Source organism: Phyllobates terribilis, unplaced genomic scaffold, assembly GCF_046119375.1.
Source record: "Phyllobates terribilis strain yellow unplaced genomic scaffold, ASM4611937v1 Scaffold_5__5_contigs__length_657084704, whole genome shotgun sequence".
Lineage (NCBI taxonomy): Eukaryota > Metazoa > Chordata > Amphibia > Anura > Dendrobatidae > Phyllobates > Phyllobates terribilis.
In genome coordinates, this window is record NW_027362765.1 from 105,648,640 (window position 1) to 105,669,695 (window position 21,056).

Consider the following 21,056-nt stretch of genomic DNA (forward strand, 5'->3'; position numbering starts at 1 on the left):
GACTTTGCCCCCCATTCTCGAGGTCAGTGGGGTCCCACCAGTTGGACTACTGTTGATCACATTTGCCACCTATTCTGCGGATCAGTAATAAATATCTTCAGTGGGAAAACTCCTTGTGTCTGTGTAAACCACAGAGACATGACGGTTATTTTCCAGCAGAACGGATGACAAGGACCAGTACAAGTCTATGGCTCCGGGTAAATCACGTACAGCACTCGGATGGCATCACCATCACGTGACTCATAAAAGGAGCGGTACAGTGCTGGACACCGGAGAAGTCGGCGGTAGGTGAGTACATTAGCGCACTGACACTACACTAACATTTACAAAGATTACATTGACGCTCATGTTAAGCCTGAGCCTTGACTTTATTTTAGCCAGATTATTTCATGACCATCATTTTCCATTCAGTGGCAGTAAGCAGACATCTTAAAAATGAAGAATTAAAAGATAAACTGTATCAGAAAATTAAAGTTCATTGAGTATCTAAACTTTAATTTTTCATTTATTTTTTCTAAATATTGTCCAGCCAGGAAAGTTATGAAACTTTACAAATCATTTTATTGTGGGATTTGTCTTCATTCCTAAGATAAAAATTTCATGTACTCATTTGGAGTACAGATGATGGTAGTGATGGGTCAGCTCCTGTCTCCTCTGGGTGTTCTACTTCTCAGAACAATCTCCTGCAGCAGCTTACCCCAGAGTCAGAGAGACACAGGGGCTGACCCATCACTGCCATCATCTGTACTCCAAATGAGTACGTTCTGATATCAATGCAGCAGAAGTCTGGCAAATAGACTGGGGATAAACAGAGGTTCACAAGTCACTTAAATGCATTTTTTTTACAGAAATGAAGACAAATCCTCTAATAAAGTGATTTGCAAAGTTTCATAACTATCCATGCTGGACAGTTATTCTTTAAGTGGTAAGTCTGGCTCTTTAATGGAGCTACATATTGGCCCTATTATTTTTCAGTAGATTTTACATAACATTGCATCTATACATAGTCACACAATATGCTGCCGATGACCAGGGAGGAGGATGTCTCAACTCCTCTCTGGTCATGCTGCTGTTATTCTTGGCTTTAACAATATATTGAGTTGCTCTAATAAACCAAGGTCTCCCAGCAGTTGGGAATAAAATAGATCTTGTCATGTCAGATTCCAAGGGGATCTGACATCAAAGGTGCAGGAGAGCATGCCATCGCTCACTGTATTAATATTCTGGGCTTGTTAGAATTACAATGAGCCGCTATGAATATGTGATGAGGAAATCGGATCCAGGACAACGGTCAGCACCACCACCCCTGAGCACAAAGCCCCAGGTCCTCACTAATCTGCACATGCCATCAGAGAGGTACTTGGACCTATTCCAAGAAGCCGCTAGTGATGATCCAATGAGCGCACAAGAAAGGATTGACCGATAATGCACCGTAATGTAGGACTGGAGCAGATTTCAGTCTCTGATGTGAGACTTCACTCATTGACTGCAAGCAGAGGGAAAATAATAAATTATAGGCTTTATATCCAACAGTGAAACAACATTCATGTGCATACACTTCGAGATCAACAAATGCACTGGCACCAAAACAAGAACTGAAATCCTGAAAGCTGCTGGTCTAATGGCACGCTCACACTGAGTTTTTGACATGGCTTTAAAAGATTCAATTCAGTATCTACATGAAAACTGTTTTAAAGTGGACTTTCTCTGGATTTTTTAAATTTAAAATGAATAGCTCCTCCAATTGCCACTGATCCACTGATTCTGGAACAGTTTTTCTTTTTCTTCTGTGCCTCTCCGTTCCCAAGTTATGCCTATCTTAATATTGGTGCAAATTTTCTCTTCAACGAACTGGGCATGTACCACACAACTTCTCTGTGGACGTGGCCATGTTTTGATTGGCCAGTATCAGAAGAGGAAAGCAAACACCCACAGAGATGTTCTGTGGTATACGCCCAGTTGGTTGAAAGGAAGTTTTGCACCTTCATTACAGGGGGGCATAACTTTGGAATGGAGGGGCACAGAAGAAAAAGAAAAACTGTTCTGGGATCACTGGAGCAGCACCAATTGCAGGAGGATCTCCGTTTAAATGAAAAAATCCAGGGAAAGGTCCCCTTTAAATACGCTTCCTATTGATTTAATTAAGAAATCCACATTGCTGTTCATACCGTGAATTTTTGCAAGTTTTTTTCCCAATGACGTTTTGAAAACCTCCCTGCAGAGAACAAATGAAGTGACACGTCACTTCTTTGTTGTTGATTCTTTGTGAATCCGTACCAAACCTGACACTGTTAAGTCCAAAGGCTGTAAAAAAAATGATACGGAAATAAAAACACTTGAAAAATCTCTTTAAAATTGCATCAAATCTGATAAATGCATGGAGTTCTTTATGTGGATTTTTCAGGAAAAATATGTCAATGTAAACATACCCTTGGGGGTGTGATTCTTTTTTTTTTGTGCGATTTTCCGAAATATCACTAAAAAAAATCCGGAAAATCATAGCATCAAAACATAGCGTGATTGTATCGTGTGAACATACCTGTATAAACAGATTTATAATTATGAAATGCAATATATCAGTGATAAACTCGGTAGGAATAAGGGATCCAAACACATTACAAAACGTTATGTCTGCCCTGACATAATGTGTGATCTGAGAAGGATCGGACCTGTTGAATTTAATCGCCTGATCCTTTTGTTTTCCTTGTGGATCTGACGCAGCTAGATGCTTCCTATTGAAAACAAATGAGAGCTCGGACGAACTGAGCTTTCCTGTGAATGGGGAGGGTTTCCTTGGTTCACTGGCTGATCATGGCCATCTTTACACAAGTCAATGATCAGCCCAAACTAGCATTCGTAAGAACGCTTATTCCCAATTTTTGGCCTGTGTAAAGGGACTCGCTCTCCGTTTTGCATCTTTGCGGGCCTTTTGCCTCCAGAATTCGAAACCTAAAGCCTCTCCTCCTTATATTGTTCTAAAATCTGCAGCACGGATGTCCGGAGTGCCACAGATCACCCATGTCTGGTCTTGGTTTATAAACCCTTTCCCCCGCTTATGTTTCATTCATTCAACCTTTTTTTCAGACAAAATATGTGAGAACCGTGAAATCCAGTCCAGATCTGTGTTGATATCTGATCTATTGTTTGAAGTCACCGAAAGACACAGCAGCAGCAGCAGGCGCACAACAGCCTAAGTAAAAACAGCACAAAACTGAATAAAGGAACAAAAAGCTGCATATGAAAATACACAAAAAAGTAAAAAAAGAAGAAGAGGGAGGCAGAGGTTCATCTACACATAAAACTGACCAAAAAGGGAATTTATGATTGTGCCCAATGAAAAAAGGGCATCTAGTGATCCAACTTCTTGCTCTATACAGTTATTTTGGCATTGGGGACTGTAACCACAGTCTAACAAGTAAAGCTGCACTTTGTAATGCTATAGCACACAAACATGAAATATGGAACAGCATTACTGTTCTAGAAAATAGGAAAAAACGAAGATACTTAGCGCATAAATTGGCCAATTTATGCATGTCCAGCAGACAACATAAAGGCGATCCTCTTTGCTGGGAACCTAACCTAATGTGATTCCTCTCCTGAGTTGATAGCCTACATTTATATGGGTAGGTCGGATCCAGCTGTGATTAAAACCGCCATCAGCTGATGAGTGGAGTGCTCGGTCAGAAAGCCTATGTATACAAATATCAAAGATTGAACGTTACTTCCAAACAGAGAACAGGTGTCTATACATGTAGGCTATAAGCCCAGGAGAGGAATCACATTAGCTGTTACGATTCTGGTGTAGTACTGCTGCAAACCAGTGGCCGAAGAAGCATGAGCAGGAACAGCAAGCGATAGTAGAAGTTCTTGGAGTTAGCAAAAGGAGTTGTAGGAAACAATCTGTAGATAGGTGAGAATAGTCTGGGTAAGAATGTTCAGGGGCTGGAGACTGAAACTAGGCTAACAGCTAGACACAATACTCAAGCAATGAGTGAGAGATCCATGCGGCTTTAAGTAGGCCCAAACAGGAAACAAGATGGATCCCACAGGTTCAGAATCTGCCATCTTAGTAAAGGGCAATTGCAGAACTCAACAGCAGCCTCCAGTGGCAAGGAGTGGGATAGCAGCACAATTATTAAGGTGAACAATAGCAGCCACTAGCGGTCAAACTGTAGAAGGACAACAGGAATTCTGACATTAAGTTACGTTCCCAGCATAGAGGATCGTCTTGACTTTGGCTGCTAGTCACTCATGAATTGGCCAATTTATGTGCTAAGTATCTTTGTTTTTTCCTCTTTTCTAGAGCAGTAATGCAATTCCAGTTTCATATATTTCATGTTTGCATGCTATAGCGTTACAGAGTGCAGCTTTATTTGATAGTTATATATGGAGATGGCTACTCTTAGCATGCACCTGTTCACACCTGTTCTCTTGGAAGTGACGGTTAGTCTTTGATATTTGTAACCACAGTCATCGTGGACTTCATGAATGGAATATCAGATTTAGGGCTCATTCAGATGAATATTTTAAAACATTCGTGTGCTGTCCATAAGCAAAACTGATCGCATACAGACAGCATAATGACCACAGCAAGTCAATGTGGCCATTCACATGAACATTTTTACACACAGACCGATGGTCCAGGTGTAACAAACCGCAGCATGTACTACTTTGATCAGTATTTTGGTTTAGTCTTGCCTGTTATAAATCAGTGGGTGCAAAACAAAAAACGGATCATGTGCAGGTTATTACAGCACTCGGATCGAACATACAATAAGGTGAACGTAGCCTTACATTGGCTGGGCTGTAAGAGAAGAGGATGTCAACACATTTAGATGCCACTCTAGATGTGTGGAAAGCGAAGTGATAATCCCCATGAAGTTGTTAGGTAGGCCATGATACATTGCATCTTTCCTGTCAAATGTCTCATATCTCAGAGATTACACAGACTATGGTGTTACATACTCCAGAGCCAGTATCCAAGTGTCTGGTCCCTAATCCATCTGGCCTATGAGCTTTCTTAAAGAATTATACAACAAAGTTGGATCTTTCCAAACGCTTTCATCATCAGGTTTCCTGCACAGCTGTGAGCGAGCTGAGCGTGTAACAAACAACTGCTCAAGATCGCTGAAGTCCTGCTCCGTCCACCAGCTGAGGGGCCTGGGTCACCGATCACTGTGAGAGTGGGCTGTCCACCTCTGTGCAGGTCACTGAAAATAAAGGGCAAGAGGAAAATGTCCTGCTCTCAAACTGGAAACACACATGAAGTTTTTGATTCAAGTTTCTGAACCAAAGCTAGAAATGGATCCACCAGGAGGAAGAAGTATAAGTCCTTCCTTCATATTTAACAATTATTTCTAAATCCACAACTTGTTTTGGCTTCCTGTGTGATTCCAGCATAAAGGATAACGTTCACAAAGAGTTTTTTTTAGGAGTTTTTAGAGCAGAAAGTGTCTATGTCCACATAATGTCTTTAAACTCAGGGGAACCCGACGAGCTTTTCAAGCAGAAGACTCTTGGGGAAACTTTTTACTGAAGCGTCTTGTGTATTTTATCTTCAGATGTTTTCCTGGGCGATTTTTGGAGTTTTTTTCTGATGCAGGTTTTTTTAGGGTTTTGTCGTGGTTTTTGTGAAGTCTTTTTACTATTGTTTTCTGGTCATTTTTTTTCACTCCATTGAATAACGAAAAAAACGCTAGCCTTTTTTCTTTAAATGAAAACGATGGAAAAACACTCCAAAAAATGTCCGGTTGTCTTTTGAGCTTTCAAATTGACTTGTATTGTAAAGTACAGAGCATCTTCAGAGCAGACAGCACCAGAAGAATGGACAGGTCACTCATTTTAACCTCTTGGTTTTATTAGAAACCTAAAGCTATGAAAGCACCACTCCAACATTTTTTTTATTGCAACACTGGAGTGGTGCTAGTAATGTAAATGATCTGCCCCTATTCTCATACTTACCAGCCGCTGTCTTCATCTTTTATCCGCTCCGCTCCGGTCCACCTCCAGCAGTTTGTGACCGGCCTTGTTCTGGCTCTCATAGATTTGCATTGAGCGTTTGGTCAGTCAGAAGTTGAGGGCACAGCATGGTGGTGTAAAGGAGTGGAGAAGCTGTCGACACCCCTCCTGAAGAACTTCTAAAACATGGCAATGCAATAGGTCACCATAAGTTGTTTTATCTATTTTGTGGCCTGCAGCACTTAATTAACCAGTGGACAGGGTTAACTATTGGGGCCAGACAAAGGTGGGAAGAGTTCCTGTTTGTCAGGCAGTTAGTGGAAAGTACAGAAAGGAGAAGGACCTATGGTCAGCAGACCTGCATTGAGAAGGGTGTTGTGTGTGAAGACGAGACACCACACTCAGGTAGCCCGTTCTGAAATAAACAAGTATCAAGAGGCTGAAGGATTCTTTATCTAAGGGAAGTGGGGGCCTACAGTAAGCGTCATCTATACTAATAAGATGTGAATGTGTAGCCAGACCTGAGAGTCATAGAGAAGATTAGCCAGGCTGGACACATGCTCTCCTACAACAAATGTGAATAGGTATGAAGCTCATGTGGCACACCAAGGGGCATAGACTGTGGCCTATATAAATTTGAAGCTGAGAAAAGCTGAGAGGAGCAGTGGTGACCCACCTTGACCAGAGTGGGCCTTATAAGGGAAGATGGAGGCTCCCATGAGAGTTTGCTTGTTTAGTGCACATGCAACACTAGAAATGAACCTCCAAGTGTCCCCATGAAATTCCTCCTTCTGCAGCAGTTTATTTTAAAGGTAACAGCACACCCATCCAGGATCCCCATTTTTCTGTAGTGTCCACAGACTCGGAAGTGACCCTCAGCCCTCACAGTGGCAAGGGACCAGAGGGGCACCGGGAAGAGCTCTAGACAGCGGGTGGTGAGTATGATATTAGGTGTAGGGAGGTTACGTTAGTAGCACCACTCCAGTGCTTAAATAACAAAATTGCTAGAGTAGTGCTTTTAAAAGATATTCAAAAGCCTGAATATATGAACAGCAATTTGTTTTTCCATAGAAGCGCATAAGTTCATTTTTTTGAACATTTGATAGTTTTGTTTTTTTTATATGAAAGTTGCATAACGTGGCTACCCCATTACAAAGTAAATTAAAGGCTGTGAAACCTAAAGAATGTTAACGCCATAGAGCACCACGCAGGTTTCTTTAATGGCAGTTAAAGCTGTAAGTAATGCCAGTTTTACAAGGCACGATTGCAGCTAACTGCAAGCCAAGTGACCTGTTTAGACTGGCCGAGAACACTTGAATAAAATTATCACACCAAACAAAAGTAAAAATTAATCAAATTTGCAGATGATGAAAAGCTAGGAGGGATAGCTAGAACTAAAGAAGACAGAGAAAGGATTCAAAAGGATCTAGATAAGCTTGAACAATGGGCATAGACTAATAGAAAGGTATTTAATAGGGAGAAATGCAAGATTCTACATCTGGCCAAGAAAAACGAAAATTACATCTACAGAATGGGAGGATTAGAACTAAGCAACAGCACGTGTGAAAAAGACTTGGGTATACTAATAGATCACAGATTGCACATGAGTCAGCAGTGTGATGCAGCAGCAAAAAAGGCAAACACAGTTCTGGGATGTATTAAGAGAAGCATAGAGTGTAGATCATGTGAAGTAATTATCCTCTTCTACTCCTCCTTGGTCAGACCTCATCTGGAATAATGTGTCCAGTTCTGGGCACCACATTTTAAAAAAGACATAAAAAAACTGACACAAGTTCAGAGAAGAGCTACTAGGATGGTGAGCGGACTGCAAACTATGTCATACAAGGAACGGTTAAAGGATCTGGGAATGTTTAGCTTGCAAAAAAGAAGGCTAAGAGGAGACTGAGGCTGTGTGCCCACTATGCGTTTTTCAAGCGTTTTTGCCGCGGAATTTCCGCAGCGAAAACGCTTAAAAAACGCTTGGTAATACGTGCCCCATGGTCCCCAATGATAATCCGCATGTGCACATGCTGTGGAAATTTCCGCTGCAGATTATCATTGCGGAAAAATACGCAGCATGTCCATTAATTTTGCGGACAAGCAGCGTAATTGCCGCCATTGACTTGCATTGAAATGCTTAATATCTGTCAGCACATTTGTACACACGGATATTATGCGATTCAATGTGCGGATGGTACCCGGGTTTGGAGAAGATGAGACTCTCCTCCAGACCCAGGTACCATAGAACCTGTTAAAAAAAGAATTTAAAATAAAAAATAAAGATTATACTTACCTTCTGATGTCCTCCCGGTGTTTTCTCCGCTCCGTCTGGTCTGCTGTATGGGTCGCGGTGTTGTGAACGACATGACTCAATGTCGTCACCGCAGGTCCTTCACAACACCACGAGCCGCCCAAGACACCGGACGCAGCGGAAAAAACACCGGGAGGACATCGGAAGGTAAGTATAATCTTTATTTTTTATTTTTTACCATTCTTATTCTTTTTTTTTAACTAACTTGGTCACACTACTATAAATCCATGCTGGTTGCATGGATTTATATAGTGTGAACAAGTTGTCAAGCACTTTTCCAAGTGATGCAAAAATCGCTTGGAAAAGCGCTTGATAACCCGCATGCAGAAATGCATGCAAAAACGCTTGACAAACGCTTCTACCTGGCGGGAAAAACGCATGTAAAATCCGCATGCGTTTTTCCTGCCAGGGAGAAGCGTAAAAAATATGCAGCATTTCAGCATCGTGGGCACATAGCCTTAATAGCTGTCTACAAATATCTGAAGGGATGTCACAGTATAGAGGGATCATTCTTATTCTCATTTGCATATGGAAACAGGAGAAGCAATGGAAGGAAACTGAAAGGGAGAAGATACAGATTAGATATTAGAAAAAACTTTTTGGGGGTGATCAATGAGTGGAACAGGCGGCCACGAGAGGTGGTGACTGAGTTCTCCTTCAATAGAAGTCTTCAAACAGACTGGACAGACATCTGTCTGAGAGGGTTTAGTGAATCCTGCATTGAGCAGGGGGTTGGATACGATAACCATGGAGGTCCATTCCAACTCTAACATTCTATGTTTCTAAAAGAGCATTTTGCTCATTTGTCAGCTGTTTGCTAGCCTGTTTAGGCTGCGTGCCCACGTTGCGGATTACAAGCGTTTTTGCTGCGGATTTTCCGCAGCGGAAACGCTTGTAAAACGCTTGGTAATCCGCATCCCATTGTCCCCAATGAGAATCCGCAAGTTCTATGCCCATGCTGCGGATTTTTCCGCAGCGTTTAGGCTGCGTGCCCACGTAGCGTTTTTCAAGCGTTTACGCTGCGGAATTTCCGCAGCGTAAACGCTTGTTAAACGCTAGGTAATCCGCTCCCCATGGTCCCCAAGGGGATTCCGCAAGTTCTATGCCCACGCTGCGGATTTTTCCGCAGCGTTTATGCTGCGTACAAAAATCCGCAGCATGTTCATTAATTTTGCGTTTCCGCAAGCGGAATTGCCTTGTGCAATACATTAAAAACGCAAGTCAATTCCGCATGTGGTAAACGCGCGATAAGCGCGCAATAAACGCGTGCGGAATTCCGCATGCGTTTTTCCGGGAGAGGACATGCGGAAATGAAGCAGAAATTTTCTGCTTCATTTCCGCAACGTGGGCACATAGCCTTATGCTGCTTTCAAAAATCCGCAGCATGTCCATTAATTTTGCGTTTCCGCATGCGGAATTGCCTTGTGCAATGCATTAAAAACGCAAGGCAATTCCGCATGTGGAAAACGCGCGATAAACGAGCAATAAACGCGTGCGGAATTCCGCATGCGTTTTTCCGGGAGAGGACATGCGGAAATGAAGCAGAAATTTTCTGCTTCATTTCCGCAACGTGGGCACATAGCCTTAGACTCATGGATAATCAGTAATGAGCAATCCTATGGTCGCTTGTTTCTTGCCTATCGATCTCTCCAAATGGCTATAACTAAAGGGTCCACTCTGCTTTGTGGTTGGCAGATGGGCTTACACAATTTGATCAAATATTCAATGTTTGCATATATGTTAGCAGGCTCAGAGTGCTGCTCCATATTTTTGTGTTTGCTTTCGCATAACAGGCACAATAACCTGCACCTGTACTTCATTTTGTTAGGACTTGCAGATCTACTCCATTTGCTCAATTGCATAAGATGTAGCGATTCCTTAAGAAGCAAGGGCGCTATGCCGTACACATGGAAACGGATTACATTCCACATGGACCGTACGATAACACAAACATACAAGACAGTGTATTAACGCCTGACCCTCCAGCACGCACACATCATAAATAAACAACTACAAGCCCAATCATGAGAACACCGACGAGATGACATCCAGACCACAATGCGAGGAAGATGTTAACTCCTCCGATCCCACTGAAGATTCTAAGGCTAGGGATACAATGTGACACTAGCTGTCAAACAACAACTAAAAATATTTATGTGACTTGTTTCTATCAAATTGGAAACAGTTTGTATACAAGACGCAAGTTGCCTGTGATCTACATTGATGTCTACAGGACAAAAGGTTGAATTTGAATTAATTAATGTTAAAATGCATCAACGCAATCATCATGTTACCGTATGCACTCGTGGACTATTGCACCATTATTCACTTTAGGCCGGTTTCACACGTCCGTATATTTCCGGTACCGGAAATATCCATGTCCCGTGTGTCCATGTATGTCACACGTGTGGCAACCGTGGGTGGCCCGTGTGCCGCATCAGGATCACATGTACCGTCGCTTGGGAATCAGCGCTACAGTTAGCGCTGTTCCTAAGCGCCGGGTGCTGAACGCTGCCCTCATCATGGTTCCTTGCCGGCGCTGTGATCAGCACCAGCAGGGACAATTATGAGGGTAGTAGTAGTCTTCTTCCGCAGTGTCCACCTGTAAAAATAAGAATAAAAAAAAATCCATATACTCACCTGTGTTCCCCGCTGTAACCCATGCGATCAGCAGAGGAGCCGTGGAGAATGAGCCGCTGCAGCGACCGGGCGCTGGGATCTCTGCTGAGCTCAGAAACGGTGTCCTGTCACTCACTGGGTGCAGCTCTGGGGCCTCTCGCTGCAGCAGATGATTTTTCCCGGCTCCTCTTCTGATCGGTTGCATGGATTACAGCGGGAAATTTTTCATTTTATTCTTATTTTTACAGGTGGACACTGCGGGAGCAGACACTACTACCCTCATCATTGTCCCTGCTGGTGCTGATCACGGCGCCGGCAGGGAACCATGAAGAGGGTAGTGTTCATCTCCCGGCACTTGGGAACAGCGCTAACTGTAAAATGATTTCCAGGCGCCGGTATGTGTCACACTGATGACAAACGGATGTCATCCGTGTGTGTTCAGCGTGAGACACTTTTGCAGACCGTGAATCAGCAAAAAAAACAGACATGTCAGCGCGTGGAGCACACGGACGCATGGTCTGTGGAAACACACTGACGTGTGCGCAGACCCACAGATTTGAATGGGCCTGCATGTGTCAGTGTCTCCGGTACGTGTGGAAACTGTCACCACACGTACTGGAAACAGGGACGTGTGAAAGAGCCCTTATGGTAAGGCCTTGTTCACTTGTCCATGTTTACACATGTATATGTGGTGCCATCAGTGTTTTTCATCAGTGTGTTGTCTGTGTATCTGTTTTTGCCATCAGTGTCATCAATGTTTTTTCCTGTATGGATAAAGAAAGAATTAAATTACAAAGTTATTACATTGCATAGAAGATGATCATTCTTTCTTGCGTTTCTTTTGTGCTTTTTCAAGCGGGCTTTTTTTTTTACTGTTTCTGTGCGCTTTTTCTTTTTAGGCTATGTTCACACATCATGGTTTTTTCAGCGTTTTTTTATGCTTTTTTTATGCAAATTTTCAGTTGCTTTTTGGAGTACCAGCAAAGTCTATGAGATTCCAGAATTCTCTGTTCACACATCATGTTTTTTTTTTGTTCAGGATTTTGTGCCTTGCATGTTTTTTTTGCAAAATAGAGCATGTCACTTCTTTCAGCGTTTTTTCAGTGTTTTTCACCCATTAGAAATAATGGGTAATGAAAAAATGCCTATTGTGAACATAGCTAACAGGTTTTGCTGCGTTTTTAGTGAAAACATGCAAGTACAGCAGTATGTGAAATGCTTTTATTTTTGTGATTTTACCATCTTGTCTTGGTCACTGAGATGGTAGTTTGTATCAGTACAGTGTAATTAAATTAGTGATGTGTACAGTTTAAACATTGGCTGAGCTACTTGTGAAATTGAACAATGCCTGCGATCCAGACAGGTGTGAAATTGAACAATGACTGAGCAACTCAATGGCAGACCCCATAGTGTGAAAGTAAATAGTGTCATACAAACTCAATGTACTGCCAGTGTCTTAGGTAAACTATTCCTGAACAATTCACCTCCCCCACTATACATTTGAAATTCTGGTTAATATGGTTTCACATATGTCTTGCATTGGTGACCTGTGTTCATGCTTCTTTGGTGGAACCAAAGTGGAACTTGTCCTTTGAGTATTATTTCAGTGGTATTTTGGGGCTCTTTTTACTGCTGTTTTCTGGTCATTTTTATTTTCATGCCATTAAACAATGAAGAACATGCTACCATCTTTTGTAGCAAAAACACCTACATTGACTTATAGGCCATGGCCCCACTATCAGTATTTGGTCAGTATTCGGTCAGTATTTTTTCTCTGGAGTGGGAGCCAAAACCAGGTGAGAAACAATCAGAGAAAAGGTATAATAGAAACAAGTCATCAATTCTTCATTTATCACCCACTCCTGGTTTTGGCTCCCACTCCTGAGAAAAAAAATATTGACCGAATACTGACCAAATACCGATAATGGGGCCGTGACCATATTGTAAAATACTGAGTGGAAACGGCCTCAAGAATGTCACTTCTTTTAAACACTTGGTAATTTTGAAAGTGTGAAGTGCTTAACCTGTTAAGAAAGGGTGATTTTTCATTTTTGAGTTCTAATTTTTTTCCACCCCTTCTTCCAAAAGCCATAACTTTCTTATTTTTTCACCCACATAGCTATATGAGGGCTTGATTTTGACTCCTGAGCCTGCTCCAGGCTTCTGCTCCGGATGAACGCCGGCTGTCGTTAAGTGGTTAAAAGACGTTCAAATGCCTGAATATATGGAAAGGAATGTTGTTTTCTCATACATATTAATAGGATTATTCTTTTGATAATTTTGTTTGTGTTTTCTGCCATTTTTTTGAGTAGACGCAGTGTGAACATACCTTAATCATGGTCCAGAATATCTGAAACGATGCATAAAAAATTCTACTATAAAAGGATAAGAGTACAGAAAAATTACCAGCAGCGACACCAATCTGACAACAGAAGCAAGAAGGATGGAGTATGGGAGAACTGAATCATTGGAAGGAAATGCCAGACGGGGCTAATGAGAGAGTACAAATAATTAGTAGCATTTATCTCCTTCCAGTGAACTACACCCTAAACTGCATGCTTAATTTATAGAGGAATTAGCTTCCCCAGATCCCTTTACACACAAGATTATGAAATGCAGAAAATTAATCACATGGCACAGTTTAGTCACAGAATACAGCAAAGGCATCAGAAGTATCCGTGCAGCTCTGGATGTGACCGGAGCATAAGGATATGTTCACATTGCCTGATTTTCGGATCAGATCTGATCATAAAAACGCAGGAAAAAAACACTGGTAAGAATGTTTCAATTGATTTGTGTGCAAAAATTACTTTCTATTCAAATGTTCAGACTTTTCAGCATATTTTAAAACCACCAAGCGTTTAGAAGAAGTAACCTCCATTCCGCAGGTGGGTTCTGCTAGGAAGATGCTCCATTCTTTACAATACCAGTCAATGGAATGGCTAAAAAAAAACACCCGAAGATACTCAGGGTTTTTTTGCAGGTTTTTTTCAGAGTATTTCTGCTAGTGTTATTTTTTATTGCTTTATATGTCCGAAAAACAGCACAGTGGCTCAGTGGTTACCTCTGTTGTTTTGCAACCCTGGGGTCTTGAGTTCAAATCCCACCAAGGAATAATCAAGTAAAATAAGTAAATAAATATGCTAAAAAAAAGTGCACAAAAAATATCCAGTGGGAAAAAAAAGTCAATAAAGCGCTTCAGGAAAAAACACTAACAAAAAGTGTTCTACCAGAAAAAAAAGTAGAATTTCCTGAAGCGTCTTCCGCTGGTAAACCGGATGTTTTTGACCGCCGGAAAAAGGCACAGTGTGAACATACCCTAAGATAACACAAGCAATGTATTTAAAAAGTTACTCTATTTATAAATAAAAAACAATAAATGTCAAATGCCCAACATAAAATACAGTGGGCTATTGCAGATCCTAGAGGACTTTATTGGAGTAAGGACATTACCTCTTACCAAGAAGGCATCTGTCTGTGACATGGCAGAGTTAAAGCCAGCAGGTAGCATGTTGGATCTGCAAATGTTGTTTCCTGACGCTGCAGGACACATTGCACTGTTTGCATTGGATTTTATGTCAGCGGCATGCATCGCACAGAATGTATAATTTATCATCTCTCCACGGGCAGGGTCTACAAAAAAGTTTTTCTCTGTGTTCCACCTGCAGAGAATTGGGCTGAACGTTCCCAACGATTAGTACAGAAAAAATTTAAAAAAAAAAACCTAAATCCTTCCAACAACACCAGTGCTGGGAAATGATGAGGGCACTGTACGGTAAGTCGGGCGCACCCTGCCAGGACAATTCCCTAATGCTGGTGCTGACTGAGCCGTTAATTATATTACAGTGCCAGAGCATGACGAAAAGAGAGATGCAAATGTCATCATGTCGATACGTCCCAAGACAAACACCCGCCACTTCTTGTGCGCTGCCCACCTTCTGTTCTATGATAATACTTTCATGATTAATTACTGTTATGGAGAAAATCAAATCCTGCTACTTAATAATTCGACAGTAAAATATTTTTCAAATTTCTAAGATTTACAACTTTATACCAGAGTGTGAGCTAAAATTCCTCATTGTTTTCAAGATCTCTGCTTGCCTTCAATGCATGGAAACATTCCTACTTGCATTCAAGGGGTAACGTTTCTCCTTGTGAAGAGTGACATGTTAAGCATGTCAAGGTGAGAAGACTTTTAAGCCGCAATGCTCCTCCGGGAAGTATGCAAATTGTCTCTTCAGAGAGGAAGAGAACTAGGACTCTAGTGCCACCTATAGCAGTACTAAAAGCCAATATCAACCCTTTAACGAGCCTTGTCATATGACTTAGGATAATAGCCAAAACCAAAATCTCAATTTGCAGACACTGTGTTTCGGGGTACTGCCCCTCGTCATTGCAAAGTGTGTCTCCTCACCTTGACATGCTTAACATCCAAGGGGTAACGTTTCTCCTTGGAAGAGACAATTTGCTTACATCCAGAAACTGAAAACCAGCACAGATCTGGTCCTGCTTACAGGTGATGGGTTTATATACTAAATACATGTATACAGGGTGAGATCCGTAGTCTTGCATCATAAGGATGTCATTTTTACACCTGGACTTTGAGGTCAATTTTTTTTTCTTTTAAGAAATGGATGTATTTGGGGCTAAAAGCTAAAAAATACTTTTCAATTGGGTTTCTTTACAAATTTTGTTCTTTTTTTTCCTATGGTCTCTGTGTTGCACTACTGGTTGCAGAATGAAGTTAACTGAGAATCTGTCAGTGAGCGCCGACGAATCTGTCAGTGAGCTCCGACAGGAGAGATTATAACTCTTTTATCCATCCATTTCTGAGCTACTCTCTGCTGATTTATGACTACAGATGACATCAAAGTTAAATGTACAGAAAAAAAAACAAAGTGTCTGTAAAAGCCAAAAAATGCAACATTTTTAATGAAATCCAGTTGCAAAAATGATTTTCTGTCCGAAATGCATGCATTAAAGTAAAAAAAATAATAAAAAATGGTCTCCAAAGATAGACAACCCCTAGACACATGTACAACAGAAAGCAGCATATTACAGTGAATCGGCAGCCATGATGCAAATGTAGCACCCTGAGGATTCGGCTGCTACAGGAGTATTGCACCTCAACCCAGAGGTGTGGTATTCCACTCCCGGGTAAGGATGGAGTGTGGAACTGAGCTCGGTTAGCTGCATGCACTACATACATCCCATTTCCGAGGAGCAGACCGACGGTACTCCCACTTAGAAATGTGCAGGTACGACCGAGTCTGTTCCTGGCTGGAGTGGGAGGGGGGTGGAACATCCCATGTAGTGTAGGGGCAGATAGGGGGAGCAGTCTGGGTAGTGATAGGAGCTCATTGGGTGCTGGTCACCTGAGCTCACACATAGAGGGTTATATAAGGTGGGCACCAACTAGGATCAGGGTCAGACGCAGAGAGTCAGATGCAGAGAGTCAGTCAGTTGGAGAGGAGCCTGTCTGATGCAGAGAACAAGTCAGATACAGAGAGAAGAAAACAGCAGCCCTGGAGTGAGTGAGAGAGGAGCAGAGAAGGAGTACCCAGAGGGGAAAACAGAGAGGACCCAAGAACCCAAATTAAAGCACCGGGTGAGGAGTCGGCACAGGGTACCGGAACCCAAGCTGGTGGGGGTAAAAACAATCCCCAGCCAGAGACCGGAGACCGTGGGCAGTGTCTGTCACGGTCACCCACCACATTCACCCCGAAGGCACACCACATGAAGGGTCAGGGAACCCAGGGCCAAGGGTGTCCCAACAGAAGGCCCGAGGGAGCTGGACCTAGGTGGATCACTGGTGGGGACGGCTGAAGAAAGGACAGAGGGAGAGCTCAGGGCCACGCTCCGGACTTGTTTGGGGGTTGGCTGGATCCAGGACCTGGTGGACGCAGCACGGCTCGGGTGGTCACTAGCAGCTGGAGTGACCAGTACAACATCTGCAGTAAGTAAACACCCTTAACTGCACAACCCGACTCTGTCTTCACTGCCGTCTGCACTACACCACCACGACCCCCATCCTCTGCGCCTGTCCCCTCTGAGGCTATACCCCTCCCGTTGGGGGTTATCTCACCAAGCTGCGCACCCACCATCAGCCTCAGCGGACCCTGCTGCAGCGGCGGCCACAGTGACCGCATCACAACGGGTGGCGTAGTCGACACAAAAGAACTTTAGTAACATCTGTAGAACTGCCACATCACACTGAGCTTGACGCCCTGGGCACGGGACCGGGTCACAGCCGCTCGGAGACTACAACCCCCCCCATCTGATCCGGTGCCGGGTATTCCCCTCAAAAAGGAATATGTCCCAGGGGGCGCGTCACATACGCTTCATCACCTTAGTATCAATGATGGACCAGATAAACACAATAGCCCTATTGTGAAGACTTCCAGAATCCACGTAAAAAGGGCAACAGTTATTTTTTTGCAAAAAAAGATTCTAAAATATTGCAGAAAAACAAGCGTGTACGATCGCGATTTTCCTGTGTGACAAAATGACCCATCAAAGTTGCCGTTCTCACCAGCTGGAAGGGTCTGATAACATAACAATAGACTATACTTAGCGGCACAGCAAAGATTAATTCACGGTGACAGATCTCCATTTCTGCCAAGGTTGGGAAAATGTGACATGTATGATATATCCGGGAACGTTATAAATGGCAGCACCAAGTACCAGCTTGTATTAAAGAGCAAAAACAAAAATAAACCTAAGTCCTTGAGTCCTAATTTTAGAGAGCTATTACCACCCTAATAGTGGTTGTCACAGCTGTGCATGCTCTACCAGCCGAGCATGAGCATTATGCACTGTGCCACCCTGATATTATACCCACCTGGTTATCTTATCGATACAGGTTGTCATCCTTGTGCACTGTCTGCATATGGGGTAGGATTTTGGCCACAATGACAGCTGGACTGTGTTGTTTTTTAACTCTTTAGTGTTAGACACCCTCTGCGGCTGTCTAACCATTTAAATGCTGCTGTCAATCACTGACAGTGGCAATGAAATAATTCACTCACTAGTACTTGCATGTACTGGTACCCATCAGCCTCTATGTGACATGATTGTGGGGTGCCGACGGCAGGCAGAGGTCTGCTCATGGCTCCCATTGCATTCATCTTGGTTTTCCTACGAAGCCTATCCTATAACTGAGCTTCGTATGAGATCGTAAATTTCACTACATACTTCTATTCTCTAGTAGGTTCAAGCCCCTGAGCGGAACTAAAAGTGACCAGAGGTTCAAGTCCCCATAGGGAGACAAAATATAAAATAAAAAAAGTTAAAAATCCCCCACTTTTCCCAATATAAAAGAAAAAGTCCATTCTAAAAAGAAACAAAAATTGATCAAAACATCATAAATACTCCTAAATTACATTAAAAAAAACTACAGCTCGGCACAGGAAAAAACGACAATGTCCATCAACGGGAAAATAAAAGTTATGGCTCTCAGAAAATGGCCACACAAATCAAGGTTTATTAAAACACTAAAATAATAAAACACTATGTAAGTATGTTATTGTCCTAAAGAATCATGTGGTCACAGGTCATTTTTCTGCACGGTAAACGTCATAAAAAGGAAGCCAAAAACTCAATGGCGGAAATGTTGTTTTTTTTTTTACATCAATTCACTGCACTTGGAATCTTTTTCCCGTTTTTCAGCACATTATATGGAAAAGTGAAAAAAGTCAAAACTACAACTCGTTTCACACACAAAAAAAAAATCAACCTCGCACATGGCTATATGTACAGGAAATTAAGAAAAAGTTATGGCTCTTGGAAGAAGGTAAGGAAGAAACAAAAAGAACACAAAAATTAAAAATGGCCCATTTAAAGTTAGGAAATTCTGGCTGTACTAGTAGCTATATCCCTGCCTGCCTGCAGTTGCATCAATGGGTGCACAATTTGTATACCTTCAACCCAATGTGCCAGGCAAACATGACCAATGTGTTGGCTCTGGTACACATGACAAGGGTTGTTGACCTCTGGACTGGATGGCCTTGGAAATCTATAAAACTGTATATGTGTCTTTTTTAATACATGCATGTATTAAAGCAGATTTATCAAAACAGTCTAAAAGAACAATTGCCTTTGTTGCCCAGAGCAACCAATCACAGCGCAGCTTTTATTTCTCAAGAACAGAATTTGACATGAACGGTGTACTGTGATTGGCTGCTATGGGCAACTAAGACAATTTTTCCTTTAGACAATTTTGATAAATGCCCCTCAATGAGTGTACAATAATACAACAAATCCGAAATTAAAAATGAGCAAATGAATATCCATTCCATACACCTGGATGGGGTTGTCTATACAGTATGAACAAGAAGTTCTACTTGCCCCATTCATGTATGGAACTTTCCTGCAGTAGATATGCCCCCTGTGACAGCCATGGATGTACTGCAAGGATCCTGTTTCCAACAAACGTCTTACTGTTCTGCCCCAGGGGACAATTATGATAACTGACTCCTGAAATCGATTTACAGACTCATCAGGTTCCCAGCCTGCTGGCTTGTGGTGCTTTGATACTTTACACCGCAGCTTTGCTTCCTGAGCTTGGCTTCTGTATATAAACATTATATTTTAATGGGGGAACCTGGAGATCCTCCTGCCAAAATTGAGTGAATGGCATTGACAACGTCAGCCCTGTTTTATTTGGTAATACTATGATATCCCAGCAGGGCTGTACCCAATAAAATCCACTTACTTCCATGTAACCTCCAGCTGCAGCTTAATGGTGCCCAGCTCGGTGATGTCCACAATGATGATTCTCGGCCGAGTGGTAAAAAAGTCAGCGCTGTCACAAGTCACAACCCCGACGGAGATAGTGGTCAAGCCCCGTAGCTCTACGACCTGAAAAATGCAGAAAATAAAGAGAATGGATTCTTAAAGGAGATCTTTCACTGCATTTTTTTTTTCATTTAAACTGAGTAATACCTCATCCAGTGATTCTGGAACAGCTTTTCTTTTTCTTCTGTGACCCTCTGTTCCAAAGTTATGCTCCCCGGTAATAATGGTGCAAATATTCCCTTCAACCAACTGGGTGTATACAACAGAACTTCTCTGTGGGCGCGGCCATGTTTTGATTGGCCAGTGTCAGAGGAGAACACGTAAACGCCCAAAGAGAAGTTCTGTTGTATACGCCCAGTTGGTTGAAGGGAAAATGTGCATCCTTTTCCGGGGGGCATACCTGTGGAATGGAGGGGCACAGAAAAAAAAGAAAAAAACTGTTCCAGAATCAGTGGAGCAGTGCCAATTGTAAGAGGTGCTCAGTTTCATTTAAAAAATCCAAAGAAAGATTCTCTTTAATAAGAGCCTATAAATACCAGGGGGCTGCAGGATCACTGCCCTATTGATGGTTTCCTCTATGGGTTGCATGAACTGCAATACTCATGTCAGCCGGATGATCCATTTACTGGAGGAGATATTAGTTCGGGGCAATTTACAAGCCACCTGATTTGTGGCCCATGAAGAGGAATCTAAATAAAGTCCCTGATTCATTCCAGGAATTACAGTAAAGTCTCTGACGGCTGCACATCTGTCCGGGCTTCCCGTGCAGATTTATTCGAGTGCTGCTGGTTACACTCGGACAGCCACTGTGCGCCATGCTAAGCCGTCTATGCATCGAGTGCACATATATAATGTAAGGTATGCATACCTTTTTACCCTACAGACCTTTAACACTGAGGGGTGTCTTGGAGGGCAGCCAGATGTCATAAATTCTCTTTAAAGGTTCCATATGTTTCTGGACATATGGGAATTATTAGTGTAACTACTCGGCTGCTGTTGTGTGACTGTACAGTAGAAATACAGGACAATTACTAACGATTTGAGTGTAAACTATGACGGTCAATTTCAATTAAATTCCATATCGACTGATGGCAAATGGCTTATCTGATGGAACAGATATAACCCCTATGGTCATGATCCCACGTAGTGCAAACACTGCTTTTCCCGTTGCAATTTTTTTGGCAGAAATATGCTGCATTTCAAGCACCACTCCAGTGTTTTTTTTATTTCAGCGCTGGAATGCTGCTTCTAATCTGAGGTCCCTGACTAGGGATGAGGGAACCCATGGAAGTTCAGGTTCTGGTACCCGACCAAACTTTAGTCCAAAGTTCGGTTTGGGTACCAGAACTTTCCCCGAACTTGAACCTGAACC

At 42.4% G+C, this 21,056-nt stretch overlaps 1 protein-coding gene across 2 annotated transcripts in view; it reads right to left on the minus strand.

Annotated features, from left to right (window-relative positions):
• RIPOR3 (RIPOR family member 3) overlaps positions 1 to 21,056 on the minus strand; it is a 151,124-nt gene that overhangs the window by 30,265 nt on the left and 99,803 nt on the right. For both annotated transcript variants that reach the window (XM_073682709.1, XM_073682710.1), the window contains one exon: positions 19,602 to 19,747. In XM_073682709.1, the coding sequence (XP_073538810.1) occupies positions 19,602 to 19,747 (146 nt within the window). The remainder of the gene's footprint in view (positions 1 to 19,601; positions 19,748 to 21,056) is intronic.